This window comes from Zootermopsis nevadensis, unplaced genomic scaffold, assembly GCF_977971745.1.
Source record: "Zootermopsis nevadensis isolate Lab colony 2312 unplaced genomic scaffold, Znev_1.0 Znev_ptg000008l, whole genome shotgun sequence".
NCBI lineage: Eukaryota > Metazoa > Arthropoda > Insecta > Blattodea > Termopsidae > Zootermopsis > Zootermopsis nevadensis.
The window spans coordinates 4,020,654-4,039,428 of record NW_028259140.1 but is presented as its reverse complement, the minus strand read 5'-3'; the positions used below and the strand labels follow the sequence as shown (position 1 = coordinate 4,039,428).

General features: G+C 34.3%; 3 protein-coding genes across 17 annotated transcripts in view; 1 reads left to right on the top strand and 2 right to left on the bottom strand.

The window, feature by feature from the left end:
* The window catches only part of LOC110830966 (death-associated protein kinase 1), a 25,527-nt gene extending 14,535 nt beyond the window's left edge, over positions 1-10,992 (bottom strand). Inside the window, exons 1-10 of one of the 9 annotated variants that reach the window (XM_087344872.1) lie at positions 10,903-10,992; positions 9,240-9,377; positions 8,207-8,419; positions 7,503-7,641; positions 6,641-6,840; positions 6,071-6,269; positions 5,597-5,683; positions 2,549-2,620; positions 954-1,064; positions 62-259 (exon numbers count right to left, since the gene is read on the bottom strand). In XM_087344872.1, the coding sequence (XP_087200998.1) occupies positions 62-259; positions 954-1,064; positions 2,549-2,620; positions 5,597-5,683; positions 6,071-6,269; positions 6,641-6,840; positions 7,503-7,641; positions 8,207-8,419; positions 9,240-9,298 (1,278 nt within the window). In that variant the 5' untranslated portion in view covers positions 9,299-9,377; positions 10,903-10,992. Of the gene's footprint in view, positions 1-61; positions 260-953; positions 1,065-2,548; positions 2,621-5,596; positions 5,684-6,070; positions 6,270-6,640; positions 6,841-7,502; positions 7,642-8,206; positions 8,420-9,239; positions 9,379-10,198; positions 10,218-10,284; positions 10,837-10,902 lie in introns of those variants that run through there. The other 8 variants (XM_087344871.1, XM_087344876.1, XM_087344874.1 and 5 more) reach the window with 8 other exon arrangements.
* LOC110830970 (uncharacterized) lies at positions 10,969-15,662 on the top strand. Of its 4 annotated transcripts, none has more exons than XM_022066421.2 (6): positions 10,969-11,056; positions 11,492-11,750; positions 12,552-12,665; positions 12,958-13,117; positions 13,727-13,861; positions 14,219-15,662. In XM_022066421.2, the coding sequence occupies exons 2-6, from the start codon at positions 11,628-11,630 to the stop codon at positions 14,575-14,577; spliced, it is 891 nt and encodes a 296-aa protein (XP_021922113.2). In that variant the 5' UTR covers positions 10,969-11,056; positions 11,492-11,627; the 3' UTR covers positions 14,578-15,662. The 4 variants fall into 4 exon arrangements, with proteins under 4 accessions (XP_021922113.2, XP_021922114.2, XP_021922111.2 ...); XM_022066422.2 differs by lacking the exon at positions 10,969-11,056 and adding an exon at positions 11,091-11,250; XM_022066419.2 differs by lacking the exon at positions 10,969-11,056 and having other exon boundaries at positions 11,257-11,750.
* LOC110830973 (ethylmalonyl-CoA decarboxylase) lies at positions 15,291-18,775 on the bottom strand. 4 transcript variants are annotated; one of them, XM_022066426.2, is made up of 5 exons: positions 18,696-18,775; positions 18,538-18,593; positions 17,868-18,104; positions 16,370-16,603; positions 15,291-16,133 (listed from the first exon to the last, which is right to left on the bottom strand). In XM_022066426.2, the coding sequence occupies exons 3-5, from the start codon at positions 18,088-18,090 to the stop codon at positions 15,688-15,690; spliced, it is 903 nt and encodes a 300-aa protein (XP_021922118.1). In that variant the 5' UTR covers positions 18,091-18,104; positions 18,538-18,593; positions 18,696-18,775; the 3' UTR covers positions 15,291-15,687. The 4 variants fall into 4 exon arrangements, with proteins under 4 accessions (XP_021922118.1, XP_087201007.1, XP_021922119.1 ...); XM_087344881.1 differs by lacking the exon at positions 18,696-18,775 and having other exon boundaries at positions 18,538-18,678; XM_022066427.2 differs by lacking the exons at positions 18,538-18,593; positions 18,696-18,775 and adding an exon at positions 18,222-18,404 and having other exon boundaries at positions 16,370-16,501.

Genomic DNA, 18,775 nt, shown 5'->3' with positions numbered 1-18,775 from the left:
CACGCTACATTATACCATTAATAAAAATGCCACAGCAAATTTGACAAGCTGGGTTTATCACCTTGTCTTGGACTCCCACTACCATTCCAGCTTGAAGAAGAAACTGTACAGTAACCAAATGCCCATTTTTAGCAGCACACATAAGTGGGGTATTGCCCCGTTCATCAACATTCTGAAGATTAGCTCCATGCTTCTGAAGCAATGTCAAGACTGATAACTGTCCATGCCCAGCTGCAATATGTGCTGCTGTTTCACCATTCTGCAAGTAAAATAGTGTTTTGTCTTCAATTAAGAAAGCTACTTGTACATTGCAAGTTTTATTATTTTGGCAGTAAAATAACATGATTATTAAACAGTGCATATAAAATCTTGAACATAAACGCTGTAAATTTAACAAACATCAGTGTTTTCACAATCTCACTGAAAGCATAAAATTATTAAAATTTTGTATTATGAAGTGTGTTCACCGGCAAAGTCAACACTTGATACTTTTGTAAGGTGAAACAGTTTGGTCTCTATGAGCAATGAAAATAAAGAACTTGTCCTATGCAAATTCCAAACATTCCATCTTCTTAATCATAACTTTTACCTTCAGATGCATATTTACAACATCTTACTATAATCACAGTTAGTAATTTAAGTATCTGCAACTTGATACAACTAACTTTCTGCATCCCTCACAGCTTTGAGAAGGAATTCAAGACTGTTATCTGGTGTTCATCCATTAGAAGACAGACGAAATAACTGTAGATTTTACAGACTATTTTAAATAAACTGGAATTACACAATACAAAAATTTAATTCACTTCTCATAATTTCAAAACAATATATGGTGTTTTGGTATAGAGGTTAAATAATTTTTATATAAAAGAGAAAGCTAAGTTGAAAATATATGTTTATGATGGCATATGGTCAAGTACCACAGAAATAATGGGAAGAAATCTAATAAGTACCTTATTTGTGGCATTCATATCAACTGTAGAAAGTGTGATGAGTTCCTGCAAACCAGCTGCATTTCCTTCTGAAGCTGCACAGTGAAGTGCCAATACAACAAAACTGTCATCCTGGTAACAAAACACATTCATGTACAAGTTATATTTGAACACATTTACCAAATTATGTATCTTCAATTACATGATAATGGTCATGAAAAAAGAAACATATCTGTATATATCATAAATACACTATCATCTTGTCATATTACACTTTGAAGAAGCTCAGGTTTATTACAGTAAGGTATGACCCTATTATTTTAATTAACACTTTCCACACTACCGTATATTTATAAAAAAGTTTGACACAACAGATCATACCTCAACTACATCTTGTAATTGATGTTTTCCACCACCAGCATTCTTGTTCCTCATAACCACTTCTAACATCACATGGACTGGGTAGTACCTACCTGAACCAATAACTCTATCCTTATATTAATTATACTCTTCAATAATTTTGTGAAGATAAAATTTTAGTGCATTAATGTACAAAAGCTGTCTTCTAAAGGGTACACAGTACACAGTGAAACATTTAAGGGGACAAAAGCAGGACAAAAGCTCTGACTTAATGAGTCTACCATCACTTGAGAAAAGCACAACTGTTACTTTTATGATGACAACCTCTCTTCTATTGCAGCAGCTCAGGTACTAGCAAAGATTGCATGATGTGTATACTAGGTGAGCCATTACTGACCCACATAGCAACCAGAGTACAGTGGATCAATAACAAGCCATTCCTACAGTACATGGGCTGCTCCAAAATGCTTGACCCCTTTCCAGGCACCAATAGACACAACTTCCAACATCTACACAGCAATAGAAAGATAGGAAACAATATGACCCACAAAAATACTGAAAATTTTATTTTAATTATACTTACATATCATTTCAATGCACCAAGTATATAGCTGAAATAAAATTTTTAAAGATATAATGCAATGACAACACATTTTTGTCAAAAGCTAAAACATATGCATATATCAAATATTCATTAGTATATATTAATATTATAAGCAGTATTTATAAAGCAAGTAAATGCCACAGCCATTCATCTGAAATAAAGTGCTTTGGATCACAATTATTCCACACCATTTATAAATATGTAGTGACCTTATATAAATACAGTCTGCTGCTATCCATAATTTCCTTAACCTTCATCTAACACTAAATATAACATTACTCTGAATAATTTCCTCCCTTTCCTTAGAATCATAACATTAAATAAAATAAAAATAAAAACTAGGACATTTTAAAATATATCCATCACAAAAATTAATTACTTATACTTAAAAATGCAAAGTAATCATTTATGAATTTGTGCAGACACTTTAAATACTGTAAATCAAATTATTTTTGTGAGTCATAAATTGCAGTATAAGATACAAAAGGAAAGTACTAAAAGCAGGGGCAGTAGTCAGCCAGATACACCAGGCATTAACAAGAGGACTAGAAAAAGAAAGTTCAGAGAAGTGTAACATCCTGCTAGCTCTGAGTAAATGACACCTGATGCATGACAAAGCAGTCACACACAGAGTAGCACTGAGATAACTTACATCTTGATTCTTCACAGCATTAGTTCTATGCCTCTGAAGATGCAGGCACAGCCGCACCAAAACTAGGAAACGCTGCACAATGAAATATTTGTAAGGCATAATACTTCATTCAAAAGGTAATGGTTCATTAATAAAAATAAATCACATACATAAAATCATTCTAAAATACCAGTCATACCTGATTAACTCTATTAAACAAACATCATTTAAAAAAATGGATGTTCCTACTGATCCTGAATAAGATATTCAATAAATCGACAAATTCTAATGCTCACACCCCTATCTAAAAAAAATGCTCAGTTATGCCAATCTCTTTCTCATGGTTTATTTTTTCTGCTTGTTCTTTGTGGGTATTCAGCAGTGCTGGAAACTTGGTGGCAAATTAACTAAAAACTAAAAGCAGCAATAACAATGCTTATACTTTATTGCTTGTTGCTTATATTTTATTGCTTGTTAAATTCTACTTGTATGTTATAAGATGGCAATAATTTATAGACCAAAGATTTCAATTCTATATAAAACAGGACCAAATTATCTGAACTATTCTTCTGTGCACATAAAGTGTTTTGCACTTCAGTCATATATTTTACATTAATTAAATGAACACATGACATTACTTTGAATCTTCCAAAATTAAAGAGTTTAAATGTAAATCAGAGGGCAAAAGTAACATTTTCCAAGCCATAATTGAACAGAATCCAACATACTAACCTGTACAAGCAAAAACAATTTACCAGTGTCTGATGAGTGTCTAGAAACAGGAATAATTATTGGTACTGATCCAACAGTCTAATAGTCAAATTTAAGTCACCTTCAATGTATTCCATAATTGAAAAATTATAATGCAGGAGAGGATCATGCTATATGTATATTAAAATAAAGAAAACCTATGGAAGTACTGAGGACCACTTCCAGGAGAAAGCTATTAGTCAGAATGGACTTCAATAAATCTAATCTCTGTAGTTGACGCTACAAATTCAGCATACACCATCACAGTAGATCAGTTCATTAAAGAATTTAACACATATCCACCACAAAGCAGTACTTGTGTGCATTATGCATGACAGAAATCTAAGTTAAATAAATTTTATCTTTCAGTTTTCTTGAACTGGGTTCTTTTGTTCAATTACTAGGTGTCCCTTACATGCTCATTGATCTGATTTCTCACAGGTTAACTTCAAATACTGCAAAAGGCACAGAAAAAGTGACCTCACAGCTTCAATGGTGATGTCCTTACCTGGATCCAGTTCTGCAGTCAGTTTTCTGACTGGGTGAGAAGTACATAAATGTCATATTTCTTCAGGATATTGATGATTTTGTTTATAGTATTTTGCAAAGAGAAAAAATATATCCTTCTGCAAACAGGAACCACAATCCTGTTTTTCTCATAACTGTGCAAGCTGCCCAGTGTCCATGGAAATTATGGTACTAACAGATGATAGGAAGGGCTGTGGATCATACTTCTTTAGTTGTAAATTTCATATTTGCAGATCTCACAACTTTATGGTCTATGAAGTGCTTAATAATCCTTACAGCAATAGCCATATGTGCATAAGACAATGGTCATTCATCACATTTTAAATGTATCATAAATAGATGCTTATGCAGTCTTTACAAAATAAAGGACAACACAAAAGAAAACATGATAATACTATTGCATACATGCAATATAAAGTTACAAATCAAGACTGTATTTTGCAAAATAACTCTGACTAGACTTTTAAACATAAAAAATTACTTAATTGCATATGCCATTGTGCAGATGTGGTTCATATCCCACTAATTACAACCAATACAGCATGTCACCCTTGATGATAATATTTTTCTTTTACCTATTGACACATGAATTAAAAAGAGAGAGAAGATATACATTTCACTTACTAGTATTTACACAAGTATTTATACTGTACAATACATTTCCTGTTTGACAGCAAATTTTATTCATATTTGGGGATACTGATTTTTTACTGGTACTTGTTGTAAGAACATTATCTTTTTCCCATTAAAAATATGATATACATCTTAGATAAACAGACTGTGAACTGGACCAGCTTTGCTAAGCATTGCAGCCCATTACCAGTGCTATTTTTGTAAATTAAATCACCATTTGCTTTGGTAATATCCATCATAGCAGAGGATAGCTAACAAAAGAAGCACATACATAAGCAATATTGTAACAATAAACTTTTCAGGTTTATAAGAATGCCTGGAATGTTGAGTGAATTCATCTGGCTCAGGATAGGATTGAGTGGCAGGCTACTGTAAACACAGCAATGAAATTTCAGGTTCCAAAAAAGGATAGAAATTGTTTACATTCTGAGCAATTATGAACTTCTTAAGAAGGAATCTCATCCATATTAGTTACAAGCAGAATGACTACATAATGGACAAGTGCCCTGGCATGTCACACAAATATCTCTTTTTGTGTGTAAAAACGTACACAAAATGATCATGTCTTCATATCTACAAAAACACAGATTGATGTGCAATGCAACAATAAAAGAGACCTTTAAATGTGTGCCCATATTCATACCACATTCAGTGTCTTCACTGCTGTTACTACTGCTTTACTTTTCTATTTATGAAACTTTCTTCAAACTTCTAGACTTCATGACATGAATGCCTCTGAAACATTTTATTGGCAAAAATGTCTTGAAAGTTCCTGTACGTCCACACAATGTTACAACCCAGAAGACAACATCTTCAATGTCGCGAGAACCTCAAATCTCACATGGCATGACATGTTTCCAAAGTCCAGTCACTATCATCAAAACAATGTTTCCCCTCTGTATAAATCAAATGATGTTCTGTTATAATCAATTTATTCTGGACATGTTAGAAAGCAGCCCTAAATTGCATGTATTCCAACATTTTTGTTATATCCTCAGGATTTTAACCTAATCATAGCAATTGTTTTGGCATTTGTGCCATTTCCAAAAATAATATTCACCCCCACCCTCTCCAGTGGTGGTGGTGGTTGTGATATTAATAATAATGATAATAGTAGTGATAATAATATCAGCTTTATAAAATCATTCCACACCTTACCTGCCATCGTTCCCACACTTCGATACATTTTAAGTTGTCTACACTTGCACCATTCATTAATGTAGCTTTTTCTACTGGACTGAAGGCCTAAAAATAATGCAAATCATTTTGCAGTTTTGCACATAAAATATACACACGAAAGACGTATCTCACAGCAAACATTTGCATGCATTTCAAGCCCAAATGAAATAATTAAGGTTAATCACACAAGAGATTTCTTGTTACAATAAAATCTAGTCTTCATGACAAGATGATAACAACAGGAAGAAATCATCTACACAGATCAGTGGAAAATGTAAATAAATTTAGTGTTACATCATCAATGTAACAATTATTTTAATTGTGGAATAAAGTATTCAATTAAACATAATTTATTTAACCCCATCCTTATAACTTCACAGTTCTAACTTCTGAACACAAAGAATGGCCATTAATCACGTTCCAGCATTACACAATTCAGATCAATAATTCTACCTGTATCCATGGATGCTGTAAACAGTCTGATGCTTTCGCACGTTTCTTAGGATCCTTGACAAGGAGGCGAGACATAAAGTCCTTGGCAAGATCAGATGTATTACTAAATAATTCCTTCTCATAACAGTAATTCCCAGCTACTATATTGGAATATGTTTCCTGTTTGTCTTCACCCAAAAATGGAGAAGCACCACTCAACCTGAAAATAATTACAATTCAAAAACCTAGAAATATAAAACAATACAATAATATGAAGTCAACAGAATTACTGACTAATTAATAAGTGAAAGGAAACAAATGGTTATAACAATAAATTTGTATCAATCATAACAGCAAAAATATTTATCATTCCAAACTTCTTTAAAAATAAGCAGAAGTTACATTTTTTGTAATTTATTACTAGAAAGAAAAGTTTCTAATCTTACCAGAACTTTCACTAAAGATGGGTATCAAAACATGCAGGACAGGAAACAAATATACATAATCCTACAAATTTTGGTGTTGCAACAAAGAAATTAAATAGGCAACTTGGTGGTCTTGTACTAAGACACTGGACTCTCATTTACTTACAGAATATATGTGATGACCCCCAGTGCCCACATGTCCGTACCCAGACTGAGGGGTTCATAATTAACAATTTCAGGAGCTACAAACTCTGGTGTTCCAAACATTGCCCGCAGTCGAGTTTCAGCAGACAAGTGTTGAGATAGGCCAAAATCAATTAACTTAATCTGGAGTGAATCATTGCCCAAAAGTAAAATATTTTCTGGCTAGAAATAAATATTTAAATTAGTTTTATTATAATGCCACAAGACACACAAAACACTGTACATGATTCAATATGACATAAATATAAAAAATTTACAACTTCACACAATTATGTCAATGTAAAGAAAATGGAATAATTAAAAACATTAACACAATTGGAATGCATAATCTCATACAAAAATGGGTAATTCTGAACATTATGAAACCAGCTTTAGTTCAACAACAAATTTGGCTGAAATAATACATATATTATTAGCCCTATTACTTCCATATGGTTGTGAAAGCTGGACTGTGAAACAAAAAGATATAAGAATACCAAACATAGTAAACATGCAGTTCGTGAGACACAAAGCAGGATACAGTTTAGAAGACCATAGAAGAAAGGAAGACACTTCAAAAGAACATGACATGGACCAAACTAAAATCAAAATTAGAATAGTATAAACAAAACTAGTTAGATCAAAAACAAAATATCAGACACCTAAAACAACCTCTTGACTACCAATCTATTGGAAGACAGACCAGAACAAGCATTAAAGAAAATACTACACAGTTACAACATCAAGGCCAAAACACATTTACTGACCTAACTTCATGATTAGAACAATAACAAATGAAATAGGTACATTCAAACTGATTTCAATAAAATAAGGTATCAGCTTACTTTAAGATCAAGATGAGCTATGTGTAGATTATGCATGTGCTCCAAAGCATACAGTATCTGTCTAATAAATTGTACAGCTTCTTCTTCATTCAGATACTCTTTTTCAGAAACAAAATGGAAGAGCTCACCACCCTCCACCCTACACAAACAATATAAACATAATCACTTCAACTTTGCTACTAACATTAGCGATGCAAGGCAATATAATTTAATTAGTAACAATTAGGTATAAGGACATTAGTTTTCATGAAATATTCTAAGAGTTCTCAATAACATAAAAACATAAAATCACATAATGGACTCACTCTAAATAAACAAGGTAAATACATCACTTACAGGCCCAACTAAATACTTCTGTTTACCTCATTAAATACACATAAAAAAATGTTACAGAATTTCAAGCAGTTTGTTATGTAAATTATTACATTCATTGATAAAACTTTCCAGCACATATGACTTCAAGGTGTATCAGAGTTACCAATGGACAAAGATAAAATCTATGCTACCACCTTTTTCAACTTCTAAACCATTTTTCTGATTCTAATGAAACTTGTAATGTTCAAAATGCAATTCTAGAATAAAATAAGTCCATTCATAACATTAAGTTCCAGCCATAAGACAGAACAGTGAAGAATTACTCTTCTTAATCCAATACAGTAAAATAGAGATTAGAAGACAAAGGTTTCTTTTAATACTGTACTCACAACTCAAGAATCAGAACAACCTCCTGCCTGCTGTCAAACACCTGGTGTAAGGTTACAATGTTGGGATGTTTCAATTGTTGCAGCAAGCTCACTTCCCGATGAATGTCCTCAGCACGCACACCTCTGCATACTCGTCGCTTACGTATGAATTTGGCTGCATACTGACAGCCAGAAACTTTCTCTACACATCGACGCACCACTGCAAACTGGCCCCTCCACAGAGTATAGTAATAATTAACATAAAATTAGAATGCAAATTAAATATAAAATAAAGATAACTGTCTTCTGGGGCACTGCACTGTTTAGTATGGTAGAAGTTTACCCACGTTTCAGAGGTGTTTACTTCCTCCATCATCACCTTGATGATGATGATGATGGTGGAGGCAGTAAACACCTCTGAAATGTCAGTAAACATCTAGCAGACTACATATCACAACAATGTAGAAGGACGTCATCTTTTAAAAATGTTCACATATGGTTCTAGCTCCTGAAAATGTTCTTGTTGTGTTACCCGTGACTGGAGAGTCTTCATACTGAGATAAGTAAGAAGCAGAAGCACAGTGTGATATATATTATGTAGTTGCTAACCTCAGGTACCAAAATGAATTTTTCTGATCTCCTAATGCATCTTGGTGGTCATAAATGCTATTTCATATTGAAATGAACTATGCAGGTTCAGACTTGGCTTAAAAACAAATTGCTGCCTGGATTTCCTTTTAAAGAGGTTTTACAACAGAAACAAAAATATATTACTTTCTCACATTACATTATATTAGTAAACTGGTTAGTTTCTAATTGGACAAACATTTAATGCATTTGGAAAGAACACCACCAAAATGTGACTGACCTGTTTTTACTTACATTTATTTAGACATTTCAGAGAAGATAGTATCACCATACAAACACAAATGCAAAGTGGTGTGAACAAATTTATATTATAAAAACTGCATTAAGCCCAACTTCATATTTCTGATGAGAATCAGTGTCTACAATTTTTCTTCCACAATGTTTTTTCTTTATCTCTAACACTTACTTTCCAATTTCTTCAAACACATCATAATATTTTTCAAATGGTTCTGTCTGGAATTCCATTATCTGCTACACACAGCAAATGTATTTATTACAAATCTGTGGCAACATATTGTAGTACTGAAATCAGCAGTTGGAGTTCCTGTAATCATAGAGAATAAAAGGTTTAATACTGCAAAACCTCCTTCAATAACATGCCAACACAATTTTTTTGGTAGTATCTTACATCCAAAACAAAACCATTAGAATAATGGGAAGCACTAAAGAGACAGCCTCATGTATGGAATTGTTTAAGAAATGTAATGTAAGGATTCTACAACAGACTGGACACATAACTTGGATTCCACTCTGAACCCCTTAGTTTGGCAACTTGGTAGGCACTTGTGCCAACCAAGCAATCCCTAAATGGGTAATGGTTATCAAAGATGCAATGACACTCAGCAGGCCAGCTGAGACCATCCTAAAAAGACAGCCAGGTCAGCATGAGTAGTATCTAGCTGCTTGGCTACAATGACTGAGGTTTTCTGTACTTTTCCTCAAAAAAAAAGGCAAATGCCAGGATATAATTCAAAGGGGGCACGGCCTGCCTACTCCAATCATTGAGGCCTTCAACCAAAATGACCCCCACACCCCCAAAGTGGCAGAGACCATCAGCCAAACTGACCCCAAATTTTCTAGGTTCAGTTCCCAGACATCCATCCATCTTTTCTTAACGGGCAAATTTTCCTGGTGGGGTCATCCTCCCATCAGTAGCAACAGCCCCCCACTTTGAACATGTAAAGGCATTCCGCCACAACAAAAACCTTGTTAATGTGAGCAAATCCCCTGATTTAATTTACACGTTACGTATTAAGAAACCACGATTAACTCTCATACATATAACGTGTAATGTTACCGAGAATCAAACACAGCCACTACATAGTACTTTAGCATTCAGCACATTTATATAATAAAAAAACTGACCCTACGTCGACTTGCATTGCAGACTAAAAACACTTTCGACTACAAACCATGCGAGTGTCTATCATTCACGCGAAAATATTACTCACCGGAGTGTTTTATGCACATTCTTGGATGTAATATTTGGGAGTGCACTGCACAATTAAATCTACTTGAAATTACATCGTTGTTTCTTAAGCAATAAAAATATGTTAAAATACTTATTTTCCATAGCTCCCTTTATATCACTCATCTTGACAGTCCCCCCCACACACACCCATACAACAGGAAACGTCATGGAATTGCGGTGAACAAAGTGTAACACACATAAGCCGTGTTTTAGAGCGGATTACTACAGATCACGCATGATCGCCACCACAGATCACATCAATTGCTTCTTCGCCATCCACAAATGTGACCAGCACTGAGGCTTAATATCTCAGATACCTAAAGTGTTTCTACCAACAGGTACGAAACACGCGCCTCTCACACAATTTAAATTAGGTATTCAAGAAGTTGCAATGAGACTATTCTATCCACGAAGCTTCAAACTATCCTACTATCTAAGATTTTCGTGATATTTTCAGCCACTCCGCGTGAATATGTTCCTTTAAATTAATATTACTGTTCCCTCCCTTATTGCTTTCAAAACGTAGACAGTAAGACTGAAGAAAGAAGCAACGCAAAGAAGGTTCCCTACATTCAAAATTGGTCACAAAATTCCGTACTTTTCCAGAATCGTGTTTAGTTTGCCATTCATGTTCCTGACTATCTTAGCGTTCCACCCGTTTCATGGCAACATTCGATCCACAGTATGTCTGTTGGTAGCACTGAATATACACATGACTAAAACTAGCTGTTGTAATATATTAGCCGTGCGTGGTAGGTATTGCAAAGCGTGTTGTGTTCTGTACGTATATTTATACATATTTCATGTGACACTGTACAAGTATCAACAGAACACACACGTTTTTTGGTCATGGTGAAACCGTTATCACACTCAAAAAGAAATCTCCAGGCAAAACCGAATGATGCATTCCCAAATCAGATTTTAAGAAACTTAAATCACAGTGTAGGTTCGTTATCAAAAGAAATGGAGTTCTCAGAAAACCCCTGCAAACCTTTCGAAAGTGAACGTAGTTTGTTGTGTCCGATGAGTCCATTTAGTGATACAAGCTTTGGATGGGAAGAAATTACACCAAATACTCATTCTGTTTCTAGAGACAGTTCTTATGTAAATGGAAAAGTTAATGTTAGTAATAAGTTTGCTAATGAATGCACAAATTCAAATGATAATGTATATATGACATCCGACAGCAGTGATTCTGATGACTCAATAGACGACGACGAGGCTCGCTTTGGTGTAACAGCAGCGAGAAAGGAGGAAAGTAGTGTGCAAGATTTGGTGGTAAAACCTGATTTACCCGAAAAGGTGCTGAAAGATATTTACAGAATGAAGAAAGAACACGATGTGTCTGAGAGTGAAGATTCTTATTCACAAAAATCAGCAAAAGACAACTGCAAAAAGAAGAGAAAACATGTACTAAAAAAAGAAGATTCCGAGAGTGACACAGAGGTAACATAAGCAGATGAATTAAATACATACTCATGATTGTGTGTGGGCTTTCTTTATATTTGCTACATCCAACAATTGCTAACATAAAGCTTTCGAAAGTACCTAACTTTCACTGAATTCAGGATTTATTTATGATTGTTAGCCTCAAACATATACACAGTAACATGTCTAACAACTGCTCACCACAGTGTAAAGTCTACCAAAATCTCATAATACATATTCATAACTAATTCTACAACCTTTGGTACTCAGTAAGAAGAGTTGTAAGTAATATTTCAAATCTGCATTCATATTATATCTCCTATGTCTAGATGTATACAATGCCACAAATAATCTTTACCCTATAAGGACTCAGGGTTTTGACTCCATGTCTACATTATGGGTAATGCCCATGTTCCACTGTGCTTTATGCTAATGTTGGTCAACATTGTGTGGATCATATTTAAATTACTCTTATACCATTCTTTAAATGTAAAAAATGTTTCATCATAATGTCTCACACAAATATTACAGTATGTGTGTTTTGGAAATATATGTAAACTTCCAATGTTATAAAGTATTATAAGTAAAGTTTACATCAAATTAGATCAAGCACAACATTTTTCAGTTTGCTAGTAGTGTAGTACATGACTTCCCAGGCCACATGTCACAGGGACTTAGTTAACTGTCACATACAGTAACTTCTGAATCCATGGAATATGCATTCATATGTAAGAATGCATTTGGAAGAGTACACCTTTTCATTCTTATAAATGTTGTGATAGTAATGTATGTTTATCTTTTCAATGAATAACTGCCAAGATTCCATCCCTGTTGACTGATGAGGACTATGGTACATTTAAACTAGGAGGTACCTTGAAATTTGGGGATCTTACAGAAGAGGAGGACATTTGGATGGTACAATATCCAATTTCTGTAAGTGTGTAAAATTGACTACATTAATATGTTTCAGTTTATAATAATTTAAATACTGTTTGTGAAATAACAAAGTAATACAAACACATTTCCTGAAAATACTGGACACTATTTTTATCTGAGACCCAGAATTTTTGTATTACATTAGATGATGATGCTGGTTAAGCAGCGTACATGAATGTTTTATAAATAGCCTTATCTCTACACTGTTTTAATAGGCACCACTGTCCTCAGTAATTTATTATCAACAATTTCAAACTTTCTCAATAATAACACACTTTGTTTTTTACAGTTAAATCCCCAGTGTTTAGAAGATAAAGAACTGGTTTTTGGTGGAACATCAGAATTCACACTTCAGAACAGTGCACATAAGTATGAAACAACATCCTATGTAGATAGGATCAAGCCTGTGTTATGTCTGCTGCCAAACAAGAAAGGTGTCTACAAAGCAAGTGAGTTCACATACATATAAACATGTGCATATCTGTGTCTGTTTCATGTTTTAAAAAGAAGGTTTCAATTAAATATGGAGGTGATTATCTGGGGGGGGGGGGGGGGGGGGTTTACAGAGGCTCTGTCGGTAAGTTCAAATATATATATGTTTATAAGAAGTATTTTAACTCGCCAACAGAGTCTCTGTAAACCCCCCTCCAGATAATCACCTCCATATATATGTCTGATTTCTCATATTCCACCAATCAGACTTCACTCCTCTATGAAGTTGATTAAAATCATCTTTTTCTTGACAAATTATAGTCCTCCAGCCATGCCAAAGTTGTTTCCTTTCAAATTGTACCAATCTGCAACTGAAATAACACTGAAGTGTTACTTAAAACAACCCTAATAGTTGGAGAAAACTGTAATGTAGCATAATTTTGTATATCTTCCACTAGCACAAGGAATTTCTATTTATCCCTGCTGAAAAAGAGACCCTGAATTGTAATAAGGTATTGGGTTTTTAATTAAACAAAAGCACTAAAAGCAAAGTAGCAGACAGAACTGACAAACCTTAATACCTTTGGCATCTATAATAAATCTTCACATTTATGTATTTTTCTTAGAAGTGTTGCAGCCTGAGGGTTTGATGGTTATCACGGAGCAAGTTGAAGTTCCTGAATTGAAAATTGCACTTCCGAAACAAAGTAACTTTCAAATTCCAAAGGGGTTAAAAGTACGTCATCCTCTGTTTGGACGAGGTAATGTCACATTATTTGTTGCAAATACCATTAGGCACTGAGGAAATTTCACCTTTACCTTTTAATATACTGCACTCTGGTAGCAAAGTCAAAGCAAAGAAATGTGGCAAAATTTTATTCTTAATATGGAATCTCAGATTGTATGGAACCTGTTACTGGTAGTTATATGAATAATTAATACTTTAATTTAAGATATAAAATGAATGCAATCATATTAACCAATACAACTGTAAATTTCAGTAACAATTGTGATGTTTCTTTATTTACCTTCAAGCATGTTTAATGTCTCATATTCTCTTACACTTTTCTGAAAATTCTCTATTCATAAAACAGTTTCATTTGTCCTTGTTTACCTAGATTATGAAAAAGAGCTGGAGGTAAGAAAGAAAGTTACCAGTCAGAATAGAAGAATGGTACATGAAGATTTGCTCATACAACCACAGATGTTAAAAAAAGAAAAGAGAAAGAAGAGTAGAAGTTCAAAATCAAACAGCAATTCAGAAGAAACAGGTACATGTAAAGAAAGAGGGAAATGGCAAACCTATGATGAAGAGGAACAAGAAAGTTATAAGAAAGAGAAGAAAAAGAAAGGAAAAAATCATGATGCTGAAGGACATATGAGAAAAAGAAAACTTGATGAAGACACATTTGAAGCATCTGAGATTGTATATGATACTAAAAGAAGGAAAAAAGACAAGCATAAGAATATGCAATAACACTTTAACATTTCATATCATGATAATAAAACATTTAAAATCAGCAGTCATGTTTGTGGCAGTGGAAAAAGACAAATGACCAGTCATGGAAGTAGAGTAACAGTTTTACTAGTATATATATATGAATAAAAACGAAAGATTAAGGAAGAGTAAAAAATATGAGAACATCAAAATAAAAAAGACAGATAGATATAAGGAAACATGGGAGAGCATAAAATGAGGACGTAAAATAAAATGCAGCGTTTAGAAGAGGGAAGTTATTAAACATGTGAATAATAGCATATGCAACACCGGAGAAAAGGTGAACACTGGGAAAAGAAAATCATACTCTTGATTAAATTGATACTTGCATCTGGTAAGCAGTACTAGTTCTGTAACTTTAGTTAAAAATGTCTGTTGACATTATAAAATCAGCATCATCTTCAAGGAGAGTTACAGCCTCATGGGCAGATAAGTTAGAAGTGCTTTTACCTGCATGATGTAGCTCCATTGCTGTATCCTGCTTTCTAAAAAAATCATAGCATTGCTTGTAATGGAGAGAGATGACGAAGGTGCACACACATTTGATCTCTTTTACATCTCCAGTGATAAACTATTTACACATTTGGTGTTCTATAACAACCAACTTTCGGAGACAGTGTGGCTTATGAGAAGAGTCTGGAAGGTACAGTTCTTATGAACACACAACATTCTAGAATGAAATTGTCATGAGACAAATTCTGTATCCCAGTTTATTTTCAAAATTTTTAATTGACACTGTTTCTTGTTTATGGATTTATATGTTAACACAAGTAAAACAATTCAACTGAGGAGCTAACTTCCCACATAAACCATGCAATGCATCAATCATATTATGAAAAACATGATGAATTAATACAAGGTTCTTGGGGAGTGTTTATGATTCTCACTTTTCTTCAAGTCTTTAACCTATAATTGTGGACAAAACAAATTTGTACATGTGCCACATTGTTATTGCTGACTAAATTAGAGTGTACAAGAATGGAGTTGTCTCTGATGTCATAAAGTTTATACCAAATGTTGTGTCTAGAAAATGGTCTTTGAATAAAAATATCACAATTTCATAATGACTATCATAGTAATTTATCCTTACTATTTATGTTTAATGTTTTGGGTAAGAGCAGCACGATTTGCAGGTCCACCCCATAATGGAGCAAATAGTCTCTTCTCTTCAGCAAGGGATTCCTGATAACTCATTTCTTTGGCATTATGTGCCATGGTCTTCAGTGATTTCAGCACTGCCACATCACAATTAGTTCTTACTTTCAGCCATTCTGAGGCCTCTGTAAGAGCATTTTTAGTGTCTACGATGCTGTCAGCTAGTCCAATGTGCAAAGCTTCTTCTCCCGACAATCTACATCCTGTTGTCAATAGATTGAGTGCCTTTGTATACCCAATAGTACGAACCAACCTGGTGCATCCTCCCCACGCTGGTGTTATACCCATGCGACTATGAACATGTCCAATGCCTCCAGTGTCAGATGTCAAAAGCCGGAAATCACATGCCATTGCTAGTTCTGATCCGCCCCCCAGTGCACCTTGAAACAATCAAGAGAAATTAAAATTGTAAATTGTGGTGCAGACACATGGCACAGTCAGATAACTTTTCAGGAATATAGTTCAGTTTCAACAGTACCAGTACTATATGTGATTTAGTTTACAACATCCAAATTCCACATCTATGCCATCTATAATTTATTTGCTTTATTAATGGTATGCAATGGCAACATTAAAAAGTCTGATGACAAAAAAATTAGACCTGGAAGTGATTTACCTGTTCCTTCAATTAAAGCAACTGATATAAGTGGTAATTTTTCAAGCTGACCCAAGACCCTCTGCATGAATACAGCCATTAGGAATCCATCATCTGGATTAGAAAACATGCGAGCCATATTCAAGTCACCACCTGAGCAGAAAGTATGTCCATGTCCATATATAATTAATCCTTTTCCTGTGTCCCAACTTTCTAGCATATCAACTGCATCAGCCAAGTCTACCATCATGCTTCCTGAAAAAACATACAGGACTGCCTACAAATTGGCTGTGTAAAGTGTTCTTTGACAAAGTAAAAAAAGAAAGTTTGTTTTCACAAGCATCTTCCAAACAAAGTCTGCTAAGTTACAAGGTTTTCTTTCATAGCACTGAAAATGTGGGCTGGTCTCTGAGATGTGAAACTGTATAGTTCTGCTGGTGGTTACCAACATTGCTGTGATGCTATGTACTCTTGTAGGTGGTTACTAATGTTTCTATGAAACATTGGCAACCACCTACAGAATTACACATCACAACCAACCCAGGAGACCAGAATCTACAAAATGAATCATTTGACTTCCAGTAACAGACAAGAAGTGATCTTACAAATCGGAGGTTCAGAGATCCAGAACCACACACGTCCTTACTTATCAACTCAAACCAATGGGTTATATATAAGTGACAAAAATTTATCAAAACTTCATGGCAAGTTATTAAACTCCAAACAGGATTATCATGCAATAATTTTCTTTCACAAATTTATCTATTTGTTCACTCAAAATTAAATGACAACTATTTTTTCATTATACAAAGTGAAACAAAATTATAAATCTTGCACAAAATCTCAAAGTGGACCACATATGGCCTATAGGTTCAGAATCCTGTTGTAAATCATAGAGTGGGCAGCAAATTGGAAGACAACAAAAACATTTCATCAAATACAAACTGTTACATATTAAAAATGTCACAAGATGATACACAGAAATAGAAGTGAATGATATCTTATAAATCTTAACTTAGATATAACAATTTAAGAGAACAAAATGTTTATTTATTTCAAAGAGTACAAGATAAATACTGAAATTGAAATATTTGCCATCGAATTCCTTGAAAACATATTCACAAGAATATTATTTTCTAAATTGTGAGACAAAATGGTGAAGGACAAGGAAGTTTATTTTTGTCTTACTGATTCCATAAGACATCAGTATACTGATGAATCTGAAACAGCCAGACTCCCCCATATATTTTCATGACATGATGCTTAATAGAAAACAACTTTATGGTTATCTCTAATGCCTAATCTGTATATCACCTGAGCAAAGAATGGTTGGACTGACATTTTGTATATTACAGCCCAGCCTCCTATCCAATTAGTACCGGGGTCCTCCTCTCTCCTCAAACACGTACATGGCATATAGTGGGACTGCTTTACATTAATAGATCAAATGTAAAGGTAGATTCTCCTACCAAAGGTTTCTTTAAGTACAATCATGGTAGTATTGATATATTATACTTACCACTGATGGCATTTCTTCTTTCTGGATTATTAAGACACAAAGTAGCAATGCCTGTATCCTCATTCTTTACTACATCAACACAACCACCTCTGGACTGCAATAACCGCTTACGGATTTCTGCAGTTGCAATTTCTGGCCCATTGTAGTAATTTATGGAGTTATATTGCTTAAGTATTGTTGGCACAGGCTTTCGTTTGAATATATAATCCAGTATGCTCCACATTGTCCCTTCAGTGTCTGAAAAGCAATATACGTGTATTTCTGGGGTACTTACTGCCTCCACTTCTCCTCCCTTGATGATGGAGGCAGCAAGTACGTCTCAAACGTCAGCGCAACAATCCAGAAGACACCCACCTTCGTACTCGCCGCAGAGAACTTTGAATCCTACTCACAAAAAATGTATTTGTTGTACAATTATTTAAAATCTTCCTCCATACCAGATACGATATGCCTGGCTATGATAAATGAATTACCATGAATACATAACCTCAAAACTTATAACTTGACGTAGTAGTCACATCAACACCACAAAGTTACATTTTTAACATACTTCCTGGAAGATTATCTATGCTTCCTGTATTCAGAAACAATGTGTTCATACTTCTATCGCCAGATGGCAAAAGAAATGCAACTAAAATTAATAAACTTTAATTCAATTTGTATCACCTACCGCTTATTTGATTATAAGTTAGCACTTCAAACGCCTGAACTCAGCACACTCAACCACTGCAACGTAAAGACACTATATTACTGCTTTTTACAACATCGATCAGTAAAACAAATTCTGGTCTCTTACATTCCAACGAAATTTTTAGACAAAGCCCTAACCCTCTTATCCATGTCATCCTTCCCATCCTATCCCCCTTGGGCCATATTACACTGGTACTAGCTGAATGTGTTCTATGTTA